This window comes from Balaenoptera borealis (genome assembly GCF_965194805.1).
Source record: "Balaenoptera borealis genome assembly, chromosome: 11".
Classification (NCBI taxonomy): Eukaryota; Metazoa; Chordata; class Mammalia; order Artiodactyla; family Balaenopteridae; genus Balaenoptera; species Balaenoptera borealis.
Genome location: NC_138868.1, coordinates 107840328 through 107860963, shown reverse-complemented (window position 1 = coordinate 107860963; position 20636 = coordinate 107840328). Strand labels below are relative to the sequence as shown.

The following is a 20636-nucleotide window of genomic DNA, read 5'->3' as shown; positions in this document are numbered from 1 at the left end:
CTCATGGAAATTTAGTGATGATCTTTGACGGGGTCTCTGTGAGGAAGTGGAGTTGGAGGGCAAAGAATTGGAATGGCCTCCTTTGGAGGGGTTGCTGGGTGGAAGCTGAGTGATCAGGCAGGTTGCAGTGGTGCAGAGAAAGAGTGGCTCACTGGGTACACAGACATTGGATTCGTAAAGCAGTTCTGTAAAATAGACATGGCCATCCCTGTTGTAACTGTGAGAAAATCCAAGCCTGAGGTGAAGTTAAAGAGAACCAAGCTGTGAGTGCAGTCTTTTAATTCGAGTGCCCTTTCTGCTGCCTTCCTGTGCGGACGTGGCTGTGATGTGTCCTGGTGAGACGTGGGGACCGTCCGGAGCTGGGAGTGGTGAGCCTGGATCATAAAGAGCAGAGGTGAATTGGCGGGGGTGAGATTGAGCTTTTGGTGGGTGGTAGCGGGCTGGCGCAGAAATAAGATTGGTAATGGGAGAGGCGGAGACTGCAGGGAAGGAAAAGACTGGGTTTTGACCTGAGTGGAGGAGAGCGCGTCCGCACGGCATTGTTTCCTAGAGCACACGTCACGTGAAAAGCCCGTGTGCCGGTTTCCAAACGGGGAAGAGGTAGAAACTTGAGGGATCCTGGCTCTGGCATTTACTGCTGGTTAAAACAAACCCCTTTTGAATTTACTTAACAAATGATTTCATCATTTGTTCAGCCTCAACCCTAACCTCCACTTTTATTTGCTGAAGTCACTTGACTCTGCCTGTCTCCTTGGTGCCCGCAGATATTTACATCCTAGCCCGCGGGTTAGTTTCAGGATGCCGGTGGTAAGTGTGACCTGGTGCTTCCTGCCCGGCCTGCCCTTGGGTCCCAGAGGATGGCATCCCCTGCCGGAGCTGCTTGGGTGACACCACCGGCGTTTGCACCAGGCATGGTGCCTTGCGTGCAGACCTCAGGGGTCTTGTAGAGACATGGTAGCTGGTGGGTGTTTTGGAGGGAACAATTCCAGAAGAACCTGGTTCAGAGGCTCAGAGGCTGGTGAAATTATTCAGACCATGTATCTGAGACTAGATTTGGTGACTGGCGTTGTGATCGGTTTGTACTTTATCACCACATCTGAGAATATTTATGCAGGCTGATCACGTCCTTGAAGGTATCCCAAACAGTGCTGTGTCAGGAGCATCAAAACAAACTTTAATATTTTGTATCTGACTGTCACACCTCAGCCCCTCACTGTCTAGAAAATGCTGCATTTCCTTAAAGTGTTCTGTCCCCTCCCCACTTTTAAAATCTAAAATGGAGATCTTTACTGTGAAAGTAAAACTGCGACTATGTTCCTTCTTCCCACCTCCAGTCCCTGGGGCGAGAACATGTTTTACATTAATGGCCAACAGTAGAACTTGCTGAGTAGAACATGCTTCATTCAGGACTTGCAGAATGAACATTTGGGTTCCTACTCAGCAGGCAGGCCAAAGTGGGTCCTGAAAGGGTGCCCCCGGGTTCTCTTCTTAAAATTCAGTGTCTTCAAGTAGCTCATTCTTAATCCCTAAGATGTGGCTTCGACCCTGAGATGCTGGCTGACCGTGGGAGGTTGCCTTTCGTGTAAGTACAGCATTCCTTCCAAAGAGCATACGTGCTTCACACAGGTGATCCCTGCCGTGTTGGTGTGAAGTAGCGGAGAGCATAGCGGGAGAGAAGCTGGCCTCTGAGTCCTACTGAAGGCTGGCTTTAGGACTTCCTGGCTGTGTGGCCTCAGGCTGATCCGGTTCTCTGAGGAGCCCTGGTGTTCTTGCAGTACAGGTGGTTGTGAGAATCAGACGAGATAGAATGCAGTTTAAGGTCTGGGAAATCGTGTACAAATGAATGGCACTGTGGGTCCCTACGACCTTTCAGATTTGTCCTAACCCACTTGTATCAGTTTACAGAGCTTGATTAACTGTCCGCGTTCTTTCGTGTTCTCACTGTCTTTGTGCCTGGATTCTCTGTGCCTGGAATGTGCTTTTCTGTAGGGCACCCCCCAAACACACACCTTCCCCTCCCCTCCTTCGTTTCCCATGGTATCTGTACTTACCCCTTAGGGCATCAGTCACCCTGCACATAACCGCTTATATCTCTCCCTTTAGACTGTGAATTCTTTGCTGGACACATATTTCGTTAATCCTTACAGCCATTTCAGTGCTGGTGCAAAGTAGATGGTTAATAAATATTTGTTGAAGGAAACGTAAAGAAAAAAAGAACAGGTCCAGAACCAAGATTCGAGTATCAAGATTTTATGTCACTAGTTCAAGATTCACATCCTTTGCAGGATTCTTATCTTTTGCTTTCAGCTATGTTGAAATTCAAGGCCTTCCATAACCTGACATTTTTCTCTGTACCTCATTATAGAGGTTTCCTGTCAGCACCCTCTTACTAGGGTACTTTTGAGAAGTCAGAATATCTGGGTTCCAGCTCTCAGCTGGACCACTCACTGGCTTCCTGATTTAACCAAAAAAATCACCTTTGGCCCAGCTTTGTCACTCATCAACAGTGAGTGGTATTGCAGTACTCCGGAACATTATGATTAGTTAGGAGATGCTTGGTAAGTAATGTTTAAAATACTAAAGCTCGTGAATTATTTTACTTTAAACAATACGGATTAGAATTATATCTCTAAAATAAGGGCTCTGTCATTCACTTTCGGATAAGAAAGTACCTGCCTTCTTGAGGGAAAAAGGGCTAAATTATCAAAAGCAGTAAATTCTGCTGGATTCATATCCTGAATTCACCCACGAGGTCACTTCCTGTTCTGAAACTTTCAGAGTCTGAGTTCTCTTCACACTGAGACACAAAGACTTGCTTTGTTTTTCTCTACGAAGTGTACCACACCAGCACAGACTTTAGTTGGTTAAATGAGCAGGTGCAAATATACAGACCCTTGAGAGTGGATCACAATGAGGGTTTCAGTGGAGGAAGTGAGCTACACCATTGACCACCAGCTGTGCACCCAGAGGACACTCCATCCTCCGTTGGTGACCGATGGCCGCCCCTAGTCCTCATCAGAGCCGCTCAGGAGGGCCTTCTGGTAGGTGTGATCTGACTTCAGCTTCTGAATCCCAATGATCTCTCTGTCTCCAGGCCTCTTTACCCGTGTCAGGAAGCTGTAACGGGGAGACAATAATTGCAGATGGAGTGAGCCCTAAGTTGCCTTATTCCCTCACCCGAGGATGCGAAGGCGTCCGCCGGCCCTTAGAGCATGTTTTTTATGTCTCTATCAAATACTGTGCTGACTCGTCTGCATCTCCGATTTCTTAGACAACGCTCTTTGGTGGTGAAAGGACTCACGGTCACTTAAAGGTCAGTGATGTAACTGAGACTCAACTTAGTTCCCCCGCCCCACAATTTGTTGTTTCACTGGCTGGGCAGTAGAACTCAAGGAAACCATGGCCTGCTTTCCCTTCTGTTTGGTCTGTGTGGAACTCTCTCTGGGTGAAGTATCCCTGCTTTGGGTAGGGAAATCGGGAACTAGGAAAGAGCAGGGGCGGCTCTGATGACACAGAACTAGCAGGGCCGGGTGTGCAGTGGTTGAAGAGCCGGGCTCTGCCGTTTACCCCTTGGGTGACCTTGATCCAGTTACTCAGTCTTTTGAAGCCTTGGTTTCCCCGTCTATAAACATCGCATGCATCCTTTATAAAGTGAGCATTAAGAGGGGTAGTTTACACACTTTAAGCGCTGACCACAGTGCTGGGACACAGTCAGTGCTTAGGAATTACTAGCTACTCTCGTAACCTCGGGAGGGCGAGCGCTGTCGTGAGCGCTTGCTGCTGTGGTGTCTTACCTGACCGTCACATGTCCCTGGGAAGTAGGGCAAATCCAGGAATAAGGTGTTGGGCTCTGAATGAACCAGGGACACAGCAGGGACTGCGGTTCAGTACTGATGCCTGATGCAGAGTTTTTCCTATCAAACTGCAGACTTAAAATCCGTCAGAAGTGCATTTGAAACCTGGGTCTTGTCAGGTCGCCGTGACCAGACAGACAGGTCCTTTAACTTCTCAGACTTCATCACCCTCACGTGCAGGCATAGGGTGCCTTGCACAGAGCTTGGCATATAGTTGGCCCTCATTAAGTGGTAGACGCTAGCACTGCTTAGTTATGAAGGGTGGGGCGTGGAGGTAGAGAGGATGCAGTGTAACACATTTCGGGGACGGGGCGGGTTAGGACAAACTTGGCAGAAGTCATCTTCTCTTGGACGTACCCGTAAACCAGCGAGTAGCTGACGGCCACAATGCAGAGGGCGGCCAGGTAGTGCCAGCAGAAGCACATGGTGATGAACATGATGTTGGCGTCATCTTCCTGGTCCCATTCGGGTGCTCCAAAAAGCGGGAACAGCACAAACCCGATCTGGTGGATTATACAGAGAAGCCAGCCTTGTCATGAGGTGGGCCTGAGAAGCCCCCGAGCCTCCTGTGGCTGCCAGAGTGTCTGTAGTTGCCCAGACAACTCATCCCCCATGCCTCTGTTGGCATCGAACGGCCTCTGCACAGGAAATTGCTCTGTTAGCTCTGGTTTTAGTGTAGCCTTACTTAAAATTTCAGGGCCCACATTTCAGAGGAACAGTTTTTAGCAAGTAGAGGCTGTAAGTGGTGTCAGTAGCTCTGCTGGGAGGGGCAGGCAGGGAAACCCTCAGCCTGCTCGCTACCTGTGCTCTGTTGATGACGCTTGTTCATGCGTCAGCAGGATATGGATGGCTAAAGTCACGTAGGTCAGGGGTGGGCATGGGCACAGAAGTGGCTTCTGACCCCCTTCGAGCGGTGTGTCAGTGCTGCATCTCCTGGACGCACTCAGCGGGCCTGCTTCGTCCTTGCACCAGGTGAGGAGCATGGTTTTGAGTAATTACCTGCCAGAACCAGGTGCCCTGAAGAATAACGAGGCTGGTACGGAAGAGTTCCAGCACGATGTTGTCCCGGAGGATCACTTCCAAGGTGAGGCTGACAGCCCCTGCGAACACGGCGCACAGCAGGAGGGAGTGGATGTGCTGGTCCAGCGGTGGCCGGTGGTGGACGTGGTGGTACAAGAGGAAGCCTGTGTGGGGCAGGAGATGCTGTCGGGCCCGCCCCCCCGCACCCCCACACCCCCCGCACCCCCACACCCCCGTCCCCCACCCCAGGGGATCTGTTCCCAACTTCAGCCTGATTAGGAAATGTCTGCCTCAAAGCTAGATTTTCTGGCACTTAGGAAATCAGTTTATGTGACAATCTAGGGCAACAAGCCAATGCAGGTTATAGTGTGTGTGTGTGTGTGTGTGTGTGTGTGTGTGTGTGTGTGTGTGTGTGTAAGCAGATATAAGCAGCAGAGGATGAATCTTAACATCTCTTTACCGAATCAGTGGTAGAGTTCAGTCCAGGATGGGAAGGTGAGATGGTGTTGATTTGTGACCAGCTGTGTGTGTGTACTTGACATTCAGTTTTACCCTCATTCAACCTTTTTTCAGTTCTTCTGAGGTTGAGAAGTCAATGAGGGGGTTGGATTACAACATGCTTTCTCTCATCCAGTTAGCGTGAGTTGCGTGGGGAGATGTGTCCTAGCCACTGGGTGGGAGTCCGGACAGTGACAGAGCAAGGTTGGGGTGGAGCACGGAGAACCTCTCCCCTAACCAGAGGGTCACCCCCTTGCGTGCTGGCACCCCACCAGTCTTCGTGCGGAGGGTGGGGCGGGGGTGGGCGCTGGGCGGGCAGGGGGAGTTGGTGCTGTGTCAGCCAGAGCTCTGGCTAAAAGCCTCGTGCTTTTCCTGTGCCACCTGTACCATCCAGAGCACAGGATCAAGTCCTGTGTAGGATTTTGAAGCTCAGAGACTGGGGTTTTCTGGGGAAGATGATTAAATTTGCAGTGTTTCTGATCTGCTGCGCTCCAGTCCCTCTAAGGCTCCGTCCACACCTCCCAGTCACCTTCGTTGGCAGCTGCCACAGCCATGACCAGTCTGTCCAGCCCCAGGGGGATGTGGGTGAGGAGGGAGGTCAGCACGTCCACGACTCCCGAGACCCCAAAGAACAGGTACATGGTGCTGTGCTGCCAGTTACTGAGCTTTACCCAGTGGTCCTCGTGGGACAGGTGGAGGTGGGGCCCGTCGGGAACAAACTGCTCTGCCAGCATGCCTGCAGGGAGGCGGAGTGGAGGTTAGGGAGGGAAGAACAGCTCCGAGACAAATAGACGGCGGAGTGACCCCCAGTCATGGCGAAGGCGGCCCACAGCTCTGTGGACCTACGCTGCTGCCTCAGATGCAGCTGTTTCAGGATAAAATACGTATTTGCTGAGGAACCTGTGCAGACATGTTGCCTTTGTTGCCGTTCCTTTGGGGGAGGGGGGAGAAACGGCAATAGGAACACAGCCACACAGGCCCCCAGGACATTTGTCGAGCAGTTGAGATGACAGCAAGGCATTGTCTCTTAAGCGAGAGTGTGGCTGATGTGTTCTCTGTGGGTCCCCTCTGCCGAGCGAGCTGTGAAATAAACCTGGAAAGGAACAATTCGGTGGAAAATGATACAATCCCAGCGAGACACACTGCTGGTGAACATAGCCGTGGCAAGCCCAGCGACTCCCGGGTGTGGGCTTTTCCTGCACCCGGGGCGAGCTCGGAGCTGAGGGTCCCTCCCATGGCGCTTGGCCTCTGTCCCAGATGCTGGGAGAACAAGGCCAAGGCCACACCTTGGTGATCCTGGCCACCCTGTAGCTCAGGAGACGGGGCCGGCACACAGGTGAAGCAGTGCCACAGGGCAGCTCTCACTTCTCGGAAGCAAAAGATTGGCCTTTTGCCTGGTACCCAGAATGTTCTCGGAGCCTAGAATAAGTCCTCCGTGACAACGTTCTGGACCCTGTTTCCCAAACATTTCTTTCTCAACCCAGATCCCCCCCCACGTTTTTTTTTTTTAATATTTATTTACTTATTTGGCTGCCCTGGGTCTTCGTTGCGGCACGTGGGGTCTTTGTTGCCATGTGCGGGCTCTTGGTTGCAGCATGTGGGATCTAGTTCCCCTACCAGGGGTCAGACCCGGACCCCGTGCATTGGGAGCACGGAGCCTTAACCACTGGACCATCAGGGAAGTCCCCAGCCCTTTCTGAATCATGTATAAAGGATGAAGGTGCTGGTGGAAGCAACCCAGGAAAAGGACCTCCCAGTGACAGGAGAGAAGACCTCCGAGAGCAGGGACTGTGTCTGTTCCCCCTCCTGCACCCCCGGCACCCAGACAGCGAGCTCCTGGCACGTGGCAGAGGCCCAAGAGACCGTTGTTGAGTGAGTATTATTTTCACATAGGAAGGAGGCCAAATATCATTTTTCTAGCTTTTCTAAGGCCAAGTTGATGCTGTCCTTTACCGTTTAAGCCACATGGGCCCTATCGCTTCTCAGCTTCAGAGAGATGACAAAGCCTTTCCGATGCTTGGGTGACCGGTGAAGGGGGCATGCAGCTAGACTGTGACCTTTGCTCACTCCACGGGGAGCTACTGCCCTTGCTTCCGTTCTTGGAGAAACTAGGCCAAAGGGGACAGGAGGCAGGACGTAGCTGCAGGGTGAGCTCCCTCCTCACTCGCGTGACGGGCTGGTCCTGACAAGGAATTCTGTCTGCGCTTGACACCGCTTGTTCCGCGAGGGCCGCCAGTGGGCTGCATGGCTGTCAGGTGGCCATGGGAGTGGGTGGGTTTGTTGGAATGGGGCGCAGTGAAGGAAAGTCCCCCTCAGACAGCTGTCTGTTGGCTTTTCTCACTCTCTTCCACTGCCTCTCTGACTAGCCTTCCAGCATGAATCCCCATCTCTAAGCGCTTGAGATTTGGGGATGGAGGGTACGAGCTGGGTGTTAACCACTCCTGAGCTTCTAGTGGAGGGAGACAGCTTGGGGGGAAAAAAGATGACTCTTCTAAAACTAAGCTCCGTTTAGTACTTTCTCATAACTCACGTACCTGAGCTTAACTCTAATTTGTTCTTTTTTTTCTCTTTTTCTGTTTTGTCTTTTTCATAAAGTATGTCTTCTATTTCTACAACTTATGCCTGTGTTCCTACAAATTATACCTGTATCCTTCTGGGGCAAAGAATGCTGTAGTCTATGTGGTAGTTTTTCATAGTGTGAAACTTAGAACTATGATATAAGGTGCTATTAAACTGTCAACGTTACCAAGCTCGGTACACAATAGATGCAATGGTAAAATATTTAGCGCCGAAAATTCTTGTTATGTTATCCCTGCCAGTGGAGACATCCATTTTTCACAGGGTCCAGGAAGTGGGTTACGGGTTCTGGGTATGACAAGGAGATCCCTGGGCCAAATGACCCCCCTCCTTACCGACGACTGAAAATAAAGTTCTGATGGCGGCCTCAGTGATCTCAAGACGCTGATAGTGGTGCGTCAGTCGGCTGCTCTTCCCCTTTTGGTGAAAGTACTTCAGTGGGTACTTCACTGACCACCACAGTCCAACTATCAGGAAGAAGCTCCCTGGGAGAGCGTGGCCCTTGAAATTTGCCATCAGGGTCCCAGGATACCTAAACGATAAAGGGACAGCTGTTAGGTGGCTGAATGGGGAAGACATAAATGGATAACTTGGCAGGAAACACAATCCATGACCAAGGATTCCGAGCTGTAAGCCATATTGAGAAGGAGCCCGTTATTCTCATAGAATAAGCTTGTGTTATATCATTGAAGTCTTGTCCGCTCAGTGAGTTACAAGCCCAGGAGAATACCACTGGCCCTGAGGCTTTAAAAACGTGGGTAAAATAGAAGGGAGGAGAAGGAGGATGGGTAAATACTTCCTGATCTTAGAGTAGAAAAGCGTTTGTAAACATAGAGGTGTAAAGGAGGGAACTAGAAAAGAGAAAGTCATCTGCATAAGCAATTTACATATAAAACACATCAAAAGGCAAACCATTTGGGAAAACGTTTGCAATAGCTGTGATAAATGGATATTCCACTACAGAGCCTTTACAAGTTAATAAGAAAAAGACTGTAGAAGAATGGGCAGAAGACACAAACCACATAATTCACAAAATAACACAAATTGATAATAAATCTCACTGTAAAGATAATGCAAATGGAAAACTATTTTTCACCTAATTTGAAAAATTGAGGGTTTTTATGCAGCCCTCTAAGTATAAATGAATACAGTCATTCAGATTTGGTAAAATGACAGGCTATTCAGCCAGAGATGTGTGGAGAGCTTGTATCAGCCCATCCATGACTCATTTCTAGGCTTTTCCCTGTTAAATTCCTGGTTGGTCGGCCACTCACCCCAGCTGTGCGTTTCCCCTGCTCATTCCAGAGTGTTCATTTCCATGCTTAGCTCGTGAAGCCAGGCGTTTCTGACCCCCGTCACTGCCCTGAGCCTGTGTCTGTGTCCTGGCAGCGGAGCAACTTGTTTTCATGGCCAGTACCAGCATATTTAAAAGTCACTGAGTGAGGGGGACTCTTATTAGGGTGTGGCCACAGAACCCACAGCCTTCCACTGTTGAGCTGAACTGCTCCATAATATTGCCGCCTCAGCATCCTTTTGTGTGGCCCGTGGCCTGCAGGGGACTTGAACTGACACGGGCCCTTCCTGTGAGCATGCCCTTGAAACAGCTGCAGAGCCATAGTGATAAACAGTCTCTTCCACGTCCCGGGGACTTCCCCCTGGTGTACCCCTTGGATGAGCCCCCTGCAAAACTTACCAGAACCCTGATCTTTTTGGTTTGAATTGACCAGTCTAGCTTCCCTGGGAACCCTGAAGCACTCCGTCTGTGGACCTTAATAAAGGCGTATGTCCCAGTCTGGCCTCCTTCTGCCTGCACCCTGCCTTGACCTCCCACCCTGTACTCCTCCAAGACTGTGAGTAGTCAACTTCTCTATTTCGGTTCTCTTGTGGGCTTTTGTCGGACTGAGGCTCACGATGCGACATCCAACATTCCAGGACCCTTATTTAACAAGTAATTTAACAATCACCACGGCTCAATTTGTTGTCTACCTTTGGTCAATTTCCAGTTCCCTGCAATTGTTGGTTTTGATAATTTTGTCTAGTGCTGTGCTTATATTTTTGCGGGGGGCGGGGGGGGTGTTTTGCAGAAAGGAATTGCCTATCTCTTTATGCTGCCGTAACCGGAAGGCCTTCTCATTCTTTTTTAATCCTCTACTGAAAAACATTAAAAAAGAAAAAAAGCTCCACTTTTCATTTAATGTTTAACACAGGTCCCTTTCCAGGTCAAGCCTGTTACACTACTTTGTTTTCCTAGTCAGAAGTGCAGAAAAACCAGCTTTACAAATTCTCCCTGCCCTTCCCTATTTTTTCTGAGAGGCAGAACCCTAAGTGGAGGCACAGTCCTCGTCTGCTTGTGTGGCGTCCATACCAATTTGTCAAGCCTCACCCTTCCCTTTTACCTGGTTTAAAATTCATGCCAGGGGATCGTAGGGCCTGCAGCATGTCTGAAGAAACTACTTTTAACTTTCTGAGTTAAGACTCAGAAAGTTAACTCCTTTTAACTTTCTGGAAGTCTGAGTACGTTGATTTGATGGGGAAGAGGAGCAGGGGAGGTAGATTTCTTCCATTAACAATAGGTTATTAGATTAGCTACATTATAGAACGTCTAGAGAGAGAGGATGGGTCCAGTTTTAAAAAAGAAACAAGACAGTAACTTCAAACAATAAAAATTTAGACTTCCAATAATTTGAATAATACCATTCAGATAGACTAAGTCCCTGAGAAGTCTAGCTTAAAAAATAATTTAAAAATATTAAATAAGAAAGCAAACATTTAAGGGGTGAGTGCCCTTGAATACACAGAATGGTGGGGCCATTGCACTGTAAAATACGTCGATCTACAGAAAAGCCACAGATAGGAAAACATTAGAAAGTGCTTCCACAAAGACAAATTCCCTTATTTTTAATATGTTTACTCTCTTTTAATATTACATGAGATGGAATGGGAGTATGAAGGGAGGATTAAATGTTTTGAGGGGTAGTAGCTTTGAGTTAAAGCTGGAAACCAAGAAGGCTAGAGGTTTAGGCAACTTTTCATTTCACGTCTGGGGAGATCACTGGAAAAGGAACATCGTCTGAGTAAGGTTTCACCAGCTTTCCTTGTACTCCTAGTTTTTAACCATTTTCCCCAGTCTGCATTCCCTTTTTTTCATTTAAAGTAATTGAAATGGAAGACAAGGTAGAAGGTGTCAAAAAGAGAAAAAGGAGGTGAGAGTGGGGAAGAGTGGGGAGCAAGGAAAGAGGAGGAAGGGAGAATTCTAGGAGTAGGGGGTGATGGTGCAGAGGAGAGGAGAAACCGTGGTCGGTGCCATTTGCCTGTAGTTAAAAATAAAATGATGTGGTGCCTTTTCTTTTTTAATAAATCCAACATTTCCCCCTATTTTAGAGTTAAAGCCAATTTCCTCAAATTCGTGAGGACAGGATACAGATACATAGACTACCAACTACACAGCCTGGACCTCTGCTTAGTTCCAGTCACACCTGTGACTTAAGTTATCTTCACCATGGAATGTTACGTAACCACTAACAAGAATGAATTAGCACTGTACCTGCTGTTCTGGGAGGTTTTGCACGAGTTACTGTTGGGGGAGACATGAAAGATGGAAAAGACTGCTTATAATGCGACCCTGTTTTGTGCTTATAATGCGACCCTGTTTTGTGCAGCAGTGAACGTTCCGCATATCTGTATACACATGTGTACAGGTGTATGATTTGCATGAACAGGGAAAGCAGTAAGGAAGATAATTCGAGGGTATTTCATGTTCATTGAGCATTTCTGGCTCTGTCTTCTAGGCACATGGTATGGTTGCACTTTCTGGCCCCCTTGCGGTTGGGTGGGGTCTTGTGAGTTGTGAGCGTAAGTGACGTGTGTTGCTTCTGGGCTGACGTGTGTAATTGCCAGTTCAAGACCCCCAGAACCGTCACCTCTCCCTCATCACTATCCGTGTTCATGATGGTAGCTCCTCCGTCAGCCTAGATCCCAGAGTGAGGAGACATGGAGCAGAGCCCCAAATCAGCCGCGATGAACACGTGGCATGAGAAGTAAACGGTAAAGCATCACTGAGCTCTGGGGGCTGTTATTATCCAGCAGAACCTAGCCTGTTCTGAATCATACAGCTGTATTCTAGGCTAACGTTAACAGGTGGGACACTCAGGCTTTCATAGTTTTGTTTTTTTTTTTAAATATTGACAATCTTTATTAAATCCAGGGAAGAAGTTGTGGTGCCATAAGAATGGCAGAAATTGTACCAAAAAGGTACCAAAGACAATTGTGGTAAATTCTCTCTGAGCTGCCCTGACTCGTCACCTCCTTTCCTACCTGATATCACATAGATGCATTTCCTCTCTTGAAATGGTTCTTCCAGCCCCACCTTACTGCCCTGCCTAAAAAGACAACCTAATTTGAATTCAGGCACGCAGGGGTCTGTCACATTGCAGGGCAAACCCAGAGGTCCATTTCTCGAGTCCAGCAGTCCTCTGCGGGGGACCGTTTGTCTGAAGAGAGAGATATATATATATATTTATTTATTTATCTATTTATTTTTGGCTGCGTTGGGTCTTCATTGCTGCGTGCAGGCTTTCTCTAGCTGCGGCGAGCGGGGGCTACTCTTCGTTGCAGTGCACGGGCTTCTCATTGAGGTGGCTTCTCTTGTTGTGGAGCACAGGCTCTAGGCCCGTGGGCTTCAGTAGTTGTGGCCCGTGGGCTTCAGTAGTTGTGGCACGTGGGCTTCAGTAGCTGTGGCTCGCGGGCTCTAGAGCGCAGGCTCAGTAGTTGTGGCGCACGGGCTTAGCTGCTCCGCGGCATGTGGGATCTTCCCGGGCCAGGGCTGGGACCCGTGTCCCCTGTGCTGGCAGGCGGACTCTTAACCACTGCGCCACCTGGGGAGCCCTGCAGACGTTTTTGACGGTTACCGCGCGGCTGGTGGTGGTGTTACTGGCATCTGGTGGGCAGAGACCAGCCGCTAGGCATGACATCTTACAGCGCACAAGACAGTCCCCCACAGCAACAGATGTGCAGCCCCGAGCTCCTAGTGATGGGGTTGTGAGGCCCTGCTGTATTCGAGGTCAGCTTCCTATTTTCCTTTTTTCTGGAAGGAAATAGAAATCAGGCTGCCTGCCTTTCTTTGTTATTTATGCCAGGGTGTTCTTCTCCCTTCAGAATTTTACGGAGTGTAAGCCCACTTCCCTAACAGTTTTTTTCTTGGCTGTCCATATCCTTTTGTTTTTTGTTTTTTATAATAACAGGTTTATTGAGATATAATTCACATACCATACAATTTACCTAAAGTGTAAAATTCAGTGATTTTTGAGTATATTCACTGAGTTGTGCAACCATCACCACAGTCAATTTTATAACATTTTCATCACCCCCAAAAGAGACCTGTCACCCATCAGTCACTCCGTTTCCCCCAGTCCTCCATCCTGTCCCCCACAGCCCGAGGCAACCACTAATCTACTTTATAGATTTGCCTATTCTGGACATTTCATATAAATTGAATCATACGGTATGTGGTCTTTTGTGCTGGCCTCTTTCACTTAGCATGTTTTCAAGGTTCATCTCTGTTTTCCAAAGTGGCTGCACCACTTTACAATCCCACCGACAATGTATGAAGGTTCCAGTTTTTCTACATCCTTACCAACACTTATTATGTCCATCTTTTTTAGTTCAGCCATCCTAGTGGGTGTGAAGTGGTAGCTCATTGTTTTGTTCAATTTTGCTTCCCTAATGATTAGTGAGGTGGAGCATCTTTTCATGCACTTATTGGGCATTTGTATATCTTCTTTGGAGAAATGCCTATTCACATCCATTGCTCATCTGAAGTTGGGTTATTTGTCTTTTTATTGTTGGGTTGTCATAGTTCTTTATATATTATAGATACAAGTCCTGTATCAGATACATGATTTGAAAATATTTTCTCCCTTTCTGTGGGTTGTCTTTTTACTTTCTTGATTGTGTCCTTTGAAGCACAGAAACTTTGAATTTTGATGAAATCCAGTTTATCTTTTTTTTTTTTTTCTCCTTGTTTGTACTTTCTGTGTCATATCTAGGAAACCACTGCTTAACTCACCATCATGAAGATTCACTCCTATGTTTTCTTCTAATATTTTTCTAATTTTTGCTCTTATGTTTATGTCTTTGATCCATTTTAATTAACTTTTTAGGTACGAATCCAACTTTATCCTTTCGCATATCTAGTCATCCCAGCCATTTGTTGAAAAGATTCTTCTTTCCCCCATTGAATTGTCTTGGTGGCCTTGTCTCCCCTTTTACTCTTGAAAATGGATTTCATCAATCTTCAGGGGAGGGCTTTGCCTATAATAATGTCAAACTGTGGTGAAAAAAGAGTAATTTAGCGATTGTGACACATATATTAACTATTTTAATAGAGTGTTGGGACAATAAAGGGAGGACTCCAATTCAGCCTGAGGGAAAGAGGAGGAAGATTACAGAGGGAAGTGTCACTGAAGCTTCCTTGAAAAACAGGTAAACACAGGTAGTATTCGTGGAGTTCTAGGCAGAGCAGACAGCACATGCGAAGGCCGAGCGGCAGCTGCAGCTGGTCACCCCTGGGGCTGGGCGGTGCTACTCACTGTCTCTGCCCTGCCATCCCCACCGTCTTTACCGAAAAGACCAGGTGTCTTTCTCTTCCATGGGGGGAATGCATTAAGCCTCGAAATCGTCTTCGATTGGGAGTGGAAAAAGACAGTCTACTTAAAAAAGTCAAAGACCTTGGCTGAGTCCTATAAACTCGCTGAATCTCAGTACCCGTCCTTCTAAAAAGGGACATTAATGTCTACCTCACAGGGATCTCGTGAGCATTAACTGAAAATGTCCAGCAGCTAACTAGAACAAGTGTGTAATAAATGTCAGTTTCCTCTCTTCTCTGGTGCTCTTATACCCATTCCCGCAGTACATGGGGGAGAAACCTGGGCTTCTCTCTTAGGAGAAGTAAATGATTGAACCAAAGCTGCTGTCCTTTGCTTTGAGTGGCTGACCCTAAAGTGGGGAAATCACTGTTGAACCTTTACCTCACCTTGGAGAGGGTGGTGGTTGAGTGTATTTTTTTTTTTTTAATGGGAACAGGGAGTGTGTTTGGTCAGTAGGGAATAGGTTATGGGAAGAATATAGCATATTCTTTTACGGCAGAACATGGTTTTTATACTTTCTGAATCTGTCCTTGCCAACAGAAACACTCAGATGGTTTCTGGTCTGTGTTTACTTTGGAATACAACCAACCGTGCCTGACTCAGCTTTCTGTTCCTCTGCAAATAACAAGGTTGATACCCCTCCTTGTTCTATGAGCTGCTTAGTAATAAAATGTGGAAGAAGCACAAGGTGCAGTGTTGGAAGTTCCAACAGGCAGCTGTGACCGTGGCTTAGCCCTGAACTTCAGGCACCGTGTATCCCTGCTCTACACTAGCCTGAGAGGCCTTAAGCAACTCTGAAGTCCATCACTCGTCTTCAGATTTTAACAGCTACTGTGTCATTTTTATTTTCTCTGTGGGGCGGGTCCTCGAACAGCATGGTCAGAAGGAGTAAGATCAGAATGAGTCTGAACCTTGTTCTGGCATGAATTCATGATGACATGGAAAAAATCACCATGAACAAGAGCTCAGTGACCTCCCAGCTCGGTTGGGTTCCTAAACAAAAGATGTTCTCATTTCTGCTTCCCTCCCCCTGCTCAAGTGCACCTATGAAATACAAGAGTCAATGCTGCATGCTGAGTAAATAATCAAATGAATAAGAAGGGATCCCTCCCGTCTGGGAGTTTAAAATCCAGCAGGGAGCTATATACTTGTGAAAAATTGAACGTCATGAGATATACTGACAGCAGTGCTTGGGGACATGAGTAGAAAGTGAATAACTTTCACCAGAGAGTCTGAGAAGGCTTCACAGAGGGGGCTGGCATTGGAGCTGGGCGTTTCTCGATTGCCTCTTTCAAACTCATGAGAATTAGGCGATCTTACTGGAATCTTGAATTAAGGACTGAAGAACAAATCTAGGCTAAGTTCCATTATTTCTCAAGCTCTAATAAAGAACTTTGGCCTCTGAGTCAGAAGACCTAGCTTCTAGTCCAAGTTTTGCTGTGAACTTACTCTGTGATCTTGAGCAAGATATGTAAGCTCTCAGGATCAGAATGTCCTTGTTTGTTAAATGGGTATAGTTTGGAAGAGGTAATCTCCGTGGCCCTTCCTAGTTCTAAAATCCCTCTTCTGAAATGAAAAATGAAAAGAAATTAGAGCAGGTTGAGTCATGGCAAGGGAAAATGGAACTCAGGTTACGGATGTCACCAACAGAGAGGCAGTTACCAGTTGCCGCTTCAGCATACGTTAGAGTGAAAGGGGCATCTCTGGACTTGAAAGGTTGGCTTATTTTCCAAGCAACAAGCAAAAAAGTTTAATATATTTCCCTTCCTTCCCTCCTTTCAGTGAACTTGTCCAGTACTTGCCTCAGTGAACAAGGTGGCTGCTGGGCCTTCTGCTTCACTAGCAGCCCTTCTTGCCATGTGCAAGCTTTTCCTTCCGTCTCCCGTAGACTAGTCTTTGGAAACGCATAGCTTCCCTCAAACCTGAGTTCAGCCAACTCCAGGTCAACCTTTTCTCTCATTCTGTTAACACTGAGAAATGGAATATTTCCTACCAGGTCAGTAAGCCAAGGATACCAGACAGTGAGCTGGTGAGCCCTGAGGGGACTCAGGATGAGAAAACACAGGATACTGGCCCCAGATAGCTGAGGTGCACATCAAGGGAATGATGTCAGTGAGCCCAGAGTCTTGCATCTTCCCATACATAGAAAAGCGCTAAATTCCTTAACTTGGGATATCTGGTTTTCTTTAATTTACAATAATTGTTTGATGTTCAGACTACCTGCCCTTTGTTGCAAAACTCCTATATATCCTGGCTCCCCCCTCACCTCCTCGGAGCAATTCTCTCAGGGTTACTTGAGATGCTGCCTCGTGGGCTTGAAGTGCTAAAAATTCCCGCCGAATAAAACATAACTCTCAACTTCTAGGTTGTGAATATTTGTTGACAACATCATTGAGACTAAGGCATCATCACCTCAATTTCCTCTCCTTCACCTACAAATTCATACATACCCACACCCATTCTTCTCCTCAGACTCACCCCTCCTCTCATGGACCATCCTCCATCTGTGCTTCCGATTTCATCCTCACCTGTGCCCTCTGGGCCTCGTTCTGTCGATGTGAACTTCTCTCACCCTTTATAGCCTTTTCCCCTTCGACTATGACCAGGCCCAAGACTTTTTCACACAAAATAATAACAGAAAAAGGAAAAAGAACAACAGTGTGTCTCTTCCTATTTACTATTTCAATCATAAGAATGATACATCTAATGTATATAAAAGGTGCAAAGAATAACTTAACAGCTGTGTCCCACGAGCCAGCTTAAGAAATAAAACATTCCTAACATCCTTGGGGCTTCCTGTTCTTTGACCCCTCCACCCCTCCTTTTTTTTTTTTTTTTTTTTTTTTTGGGCCATGCCATGCGGCATGTGGGATCTTAGTTCCCCGACCAGGGATTGAACCCATGCCCCCTGCATTGGAAGCACGGAGTCTTAACCACTGGACTGCCAGAGAAATCCCCCATTGACCCCTCCTTGACCATCTCTCCCTACTTCCCCCTGAGAAGCAACCATCATCATGAATTGTGCGTTTAGCATTCACTTCTTTCTGTTTTACTATATAGTGCATACATTTACTATGTACATTATCTCCAAACAGCATATAATTTTGCAAAATTTTACGCTTTATATATATTGTCAAAATATGTGGATCTTTGGGGAGAGGGATAAATTGGGAGATTGGGATTGACATATCCACACTACTGCATATAAAATAGATAACTAATAAGGACCTGCTGTATAGCACAGGGAACTCTACTCAATGCTCTGTAATGACCTATATGGGAAAAGACTAAAAAAGAGTGGATATATGTATATGTATAACTGATTCACTTTGCTGTACACCTGAAACTAACACAACATTGTGAATCAACTATACTCCAATAAAAATTTAAAAAACAGAAAACATGTAGATCTTTTCCTCATCATCTCACCCAGTTAGTAGCCAATAAATAACTTTGATAATTACTTATAGATAATTAAAACAATCTTTAATATTAAAAATTACTTGAGAAGTCATTAATTATTGAACTCAATTACCACTTGAATGACATTTTCTTTGGATAGAAAGGAATTTGGGTGGTTTTGTGTAATGCAATCAAATATTGTCAACATCAGTTAAGTTTCTTGAAAAAAACCTGGAAAGACAATTGCTGACTCCATTTGGTCCTCCCTCTTCACCACCACACTGAAATTGTATTCAAATGCCCTCTGTATTGTTTCATCCAATGGAAATCTCTAAAATAGTATCTAATAGACCTCTCTTCTGTTCCCGAGGCAACTCTGTAGTTGACACTGTCAACTAGTCACTTATCTTTGAGATTATCTATGCCCTTTGGCTTTTGTAATGCATCTCTCCTGGCTCTCTCTGTTCATCTGCCATAACCTTCCTCTCCTTTAACACAAGCAGCCTCGGGTCCATTTTATGTGTCTTCTTGTCTCAAGAACTCACACCCACCCACGGTTCACCTACCACGTGCACGCTGATGACTCCGGGACTCTGACCCTGACTGCTGAAATTTCAGACTCACATATCTAACCACCTGCTGAATGGACAGACATGCATGGAAACACAAAGCTGCTTCTTAGACACCTCAGAGTCAACATGTCCCAAACTGAATTCCCCATCTTCCTTCCCCACCAGATCAGCTTCTCTTCTGTATCCCAAACTCAGGTAATGGCTTAGCATCCAGTCACTCTCAAAGCCAGAATCCTGGGAGGGGGCGGTCATCCTAGATTCCTCTTTGACCTTCACTCTGCCCTGCAGTGTCCCAGTTCCCCAAGAGACTAGACATTCTGCTTATTTTGCTTCCCCAAATTTTCTGGTGTTCTCCCTTTTCCTTTGATTCCTACAGCAGTGATCTCATTTAGGCTCTCGTGGTCTTTTGCCTGGACTACTGCACCCCCTGTAGTCCTGCCGTCCATAAATCCTTCCACTCTGCAGCCACCATCACCTACTTACAGTGTGAATCTGACTAAACGATGGAATTTAGAATATTTCTTTGACTAACCACCTCATGGATTTGCATTGCGTGTCCCCAGCTCTTGGCTGTTGGTGTGTGTATCCAGCTTCGTCACCCATTTCTTCCCACCACGACCTTTACAGTATGCACTTGACCCGTGCTATTCCCTGCCCCCTAGTATGTTGTTCTCATTTCCTCTTCACCTGGCTTACCTTTACTCAGTTTTCAGTAGGTGGGCTTATCTCCTCTGGAAAGCCTTCTGGAACCTCCAGGTCGGGCTATGTGCTCCACCTCTGTGCTACCATACTACCTTAGACATCTTGATTTTTATCACTTACCGTGTCATATTAAAATTGCACAGTTACATGTCTTACTCACTAGACTATAGCTCCTCAAGAGCAGAGACCTTATCTGCTTCATCTTCAGCTTCCCATGGCTTAGCACAAGCCTCAACATACAATTATAGTTCTGGTCTGAACTGAACTGATGCAACCTAGCTTTGATCCTGAATCGTGGGGAAACTATCTCCTAATCCAAGCATTAAGAAGGTTGCTGGTACCATTGCTTTTCCATATAATTTTTCAGCCTAGATAAGTCCTTACAAGAGCATCTTACAAGTGCTGTGCCTCTTTGGCTGGTGTGGGGAAGCCCCTCCTCCCAAAGGAATATCTGAACTCACAGGTCCAATATGGCGTACCGTTTTAGAGTGTCAGTTTCACCAAAAGATTTTTGGAAAGAGATGTGTTTTGAAGTAGCCTATGTGGTTTTTTTTTGGCATTAAGAGAGGCTTCAGCTTATGCCAGGCTGTTCCCTACTAAGCCTCTGTGTCGTGGGAGCACACGTTCTATGGTGAGTGGTAGTGTTTGAGAAACAGTAGTCTACAGGGCACTGTATTATGCTGTAGCCTAGTTCTTGTTCTAGAGCCTTCCATATAAAAATAACCCCAGTGAGACCAAAGCATAGAAACGATCTCAAAAACAGGCAGAAGAGAGATTTTTCATCCTGGGCTGAGTGAGGTTTGAAAAGGTGTCTGCCTCAGGCAGGGTAGGTCTTCAGAAATTAGTACATCACCGTGCTTTGTACAATATATGCCAGGTGGTAGATAAAGGAAGGGGAGGGAAGGCAGGAAAACAATGTTAGAACCAAACAAAGAGAAGGTTTTGGTCAAAGTGGGGACCAGATCAAGGAGAGTGGAAGGAAGTGAGGGACAGGACAGCAAGGCATGGAGCACGAGGAGAGAAAAGAGTCAAACAGAACTGTGGCCACAGATGGGATGGAGGTGGGGTGTCTGCCGAAAACCCAAGAAACGATTACGTCTTTAGTAAGGTGATAAGGGGCGTCTTCACCCCCGGAAATTCTACCTGGAGTCCTGAGTTTGAGATCTTCCCAGTCTGGGTTCTGACAGCCGTTTCACAGATCAGATTTGAGAATGAGGTAGCATCCTCCCAGAGGGAGTGACATAAAAAGATGCAAAAGGAACAGAGGAGACAGCAAGGGGACAAGTAGGAAGGGTTAATTTAAAATGGATAATGGGAAAAAACCCCAATAAATTGACAAAGGAAAAAATAAATAAAATGGATAACGG

The 20636-nt window shown here is 46.7% G+C and overlaps 1 protein-coding gene and 1 long non-coding RNA gene across 2 annotated transcripts in view; one reads left to right on the top strand and one right to left on the bottom strand.

Moving 5' to 3' along the window:
- Positions 1-2234: 2234 nt before the first annotated feature.
- Positions 2235-20636, bottom strand: part of TMEM45B (transmembrane protein 45B) — a 30848-nt gene continuing 12446 nt past the window's right edge. Inside the window, exons 2-6 of the mRNA XM_082343122.1 lie at positions 8285-8481; positions 5902-6108; positions 4854-5038; positions 4212-4357; positions 2235-3117 (exon numbers count right to left, since the gene is read on the bottom strand). Of these exons, the coding sequence (XP_082199248.1) occupies positions 3006-3117; positions 4212-4357; positions 4854-5038; positions 5902-6108; positions 8285-8465 (831 nt within the window). The 5' untranslated portion in view covers positions 8466-8481 and the 3' untranslated portion in view covers positions 2235-3005. The remainder of the gene's footprint in view (positions 3118-4211; positions 4358-4853; positions 5039-5901; positions 6109-8284; positions 8482-20636) is intronic.
- On the top strand, positions 6472-16955 carry LOC309606263. Its single transcript, XR_014231743.1, has 2 exons — positions 6472-7244; positions 9677-16955. It is a non-coding gene; the product is annotated as an uncharacterized lncRNA (long non-coding RNA).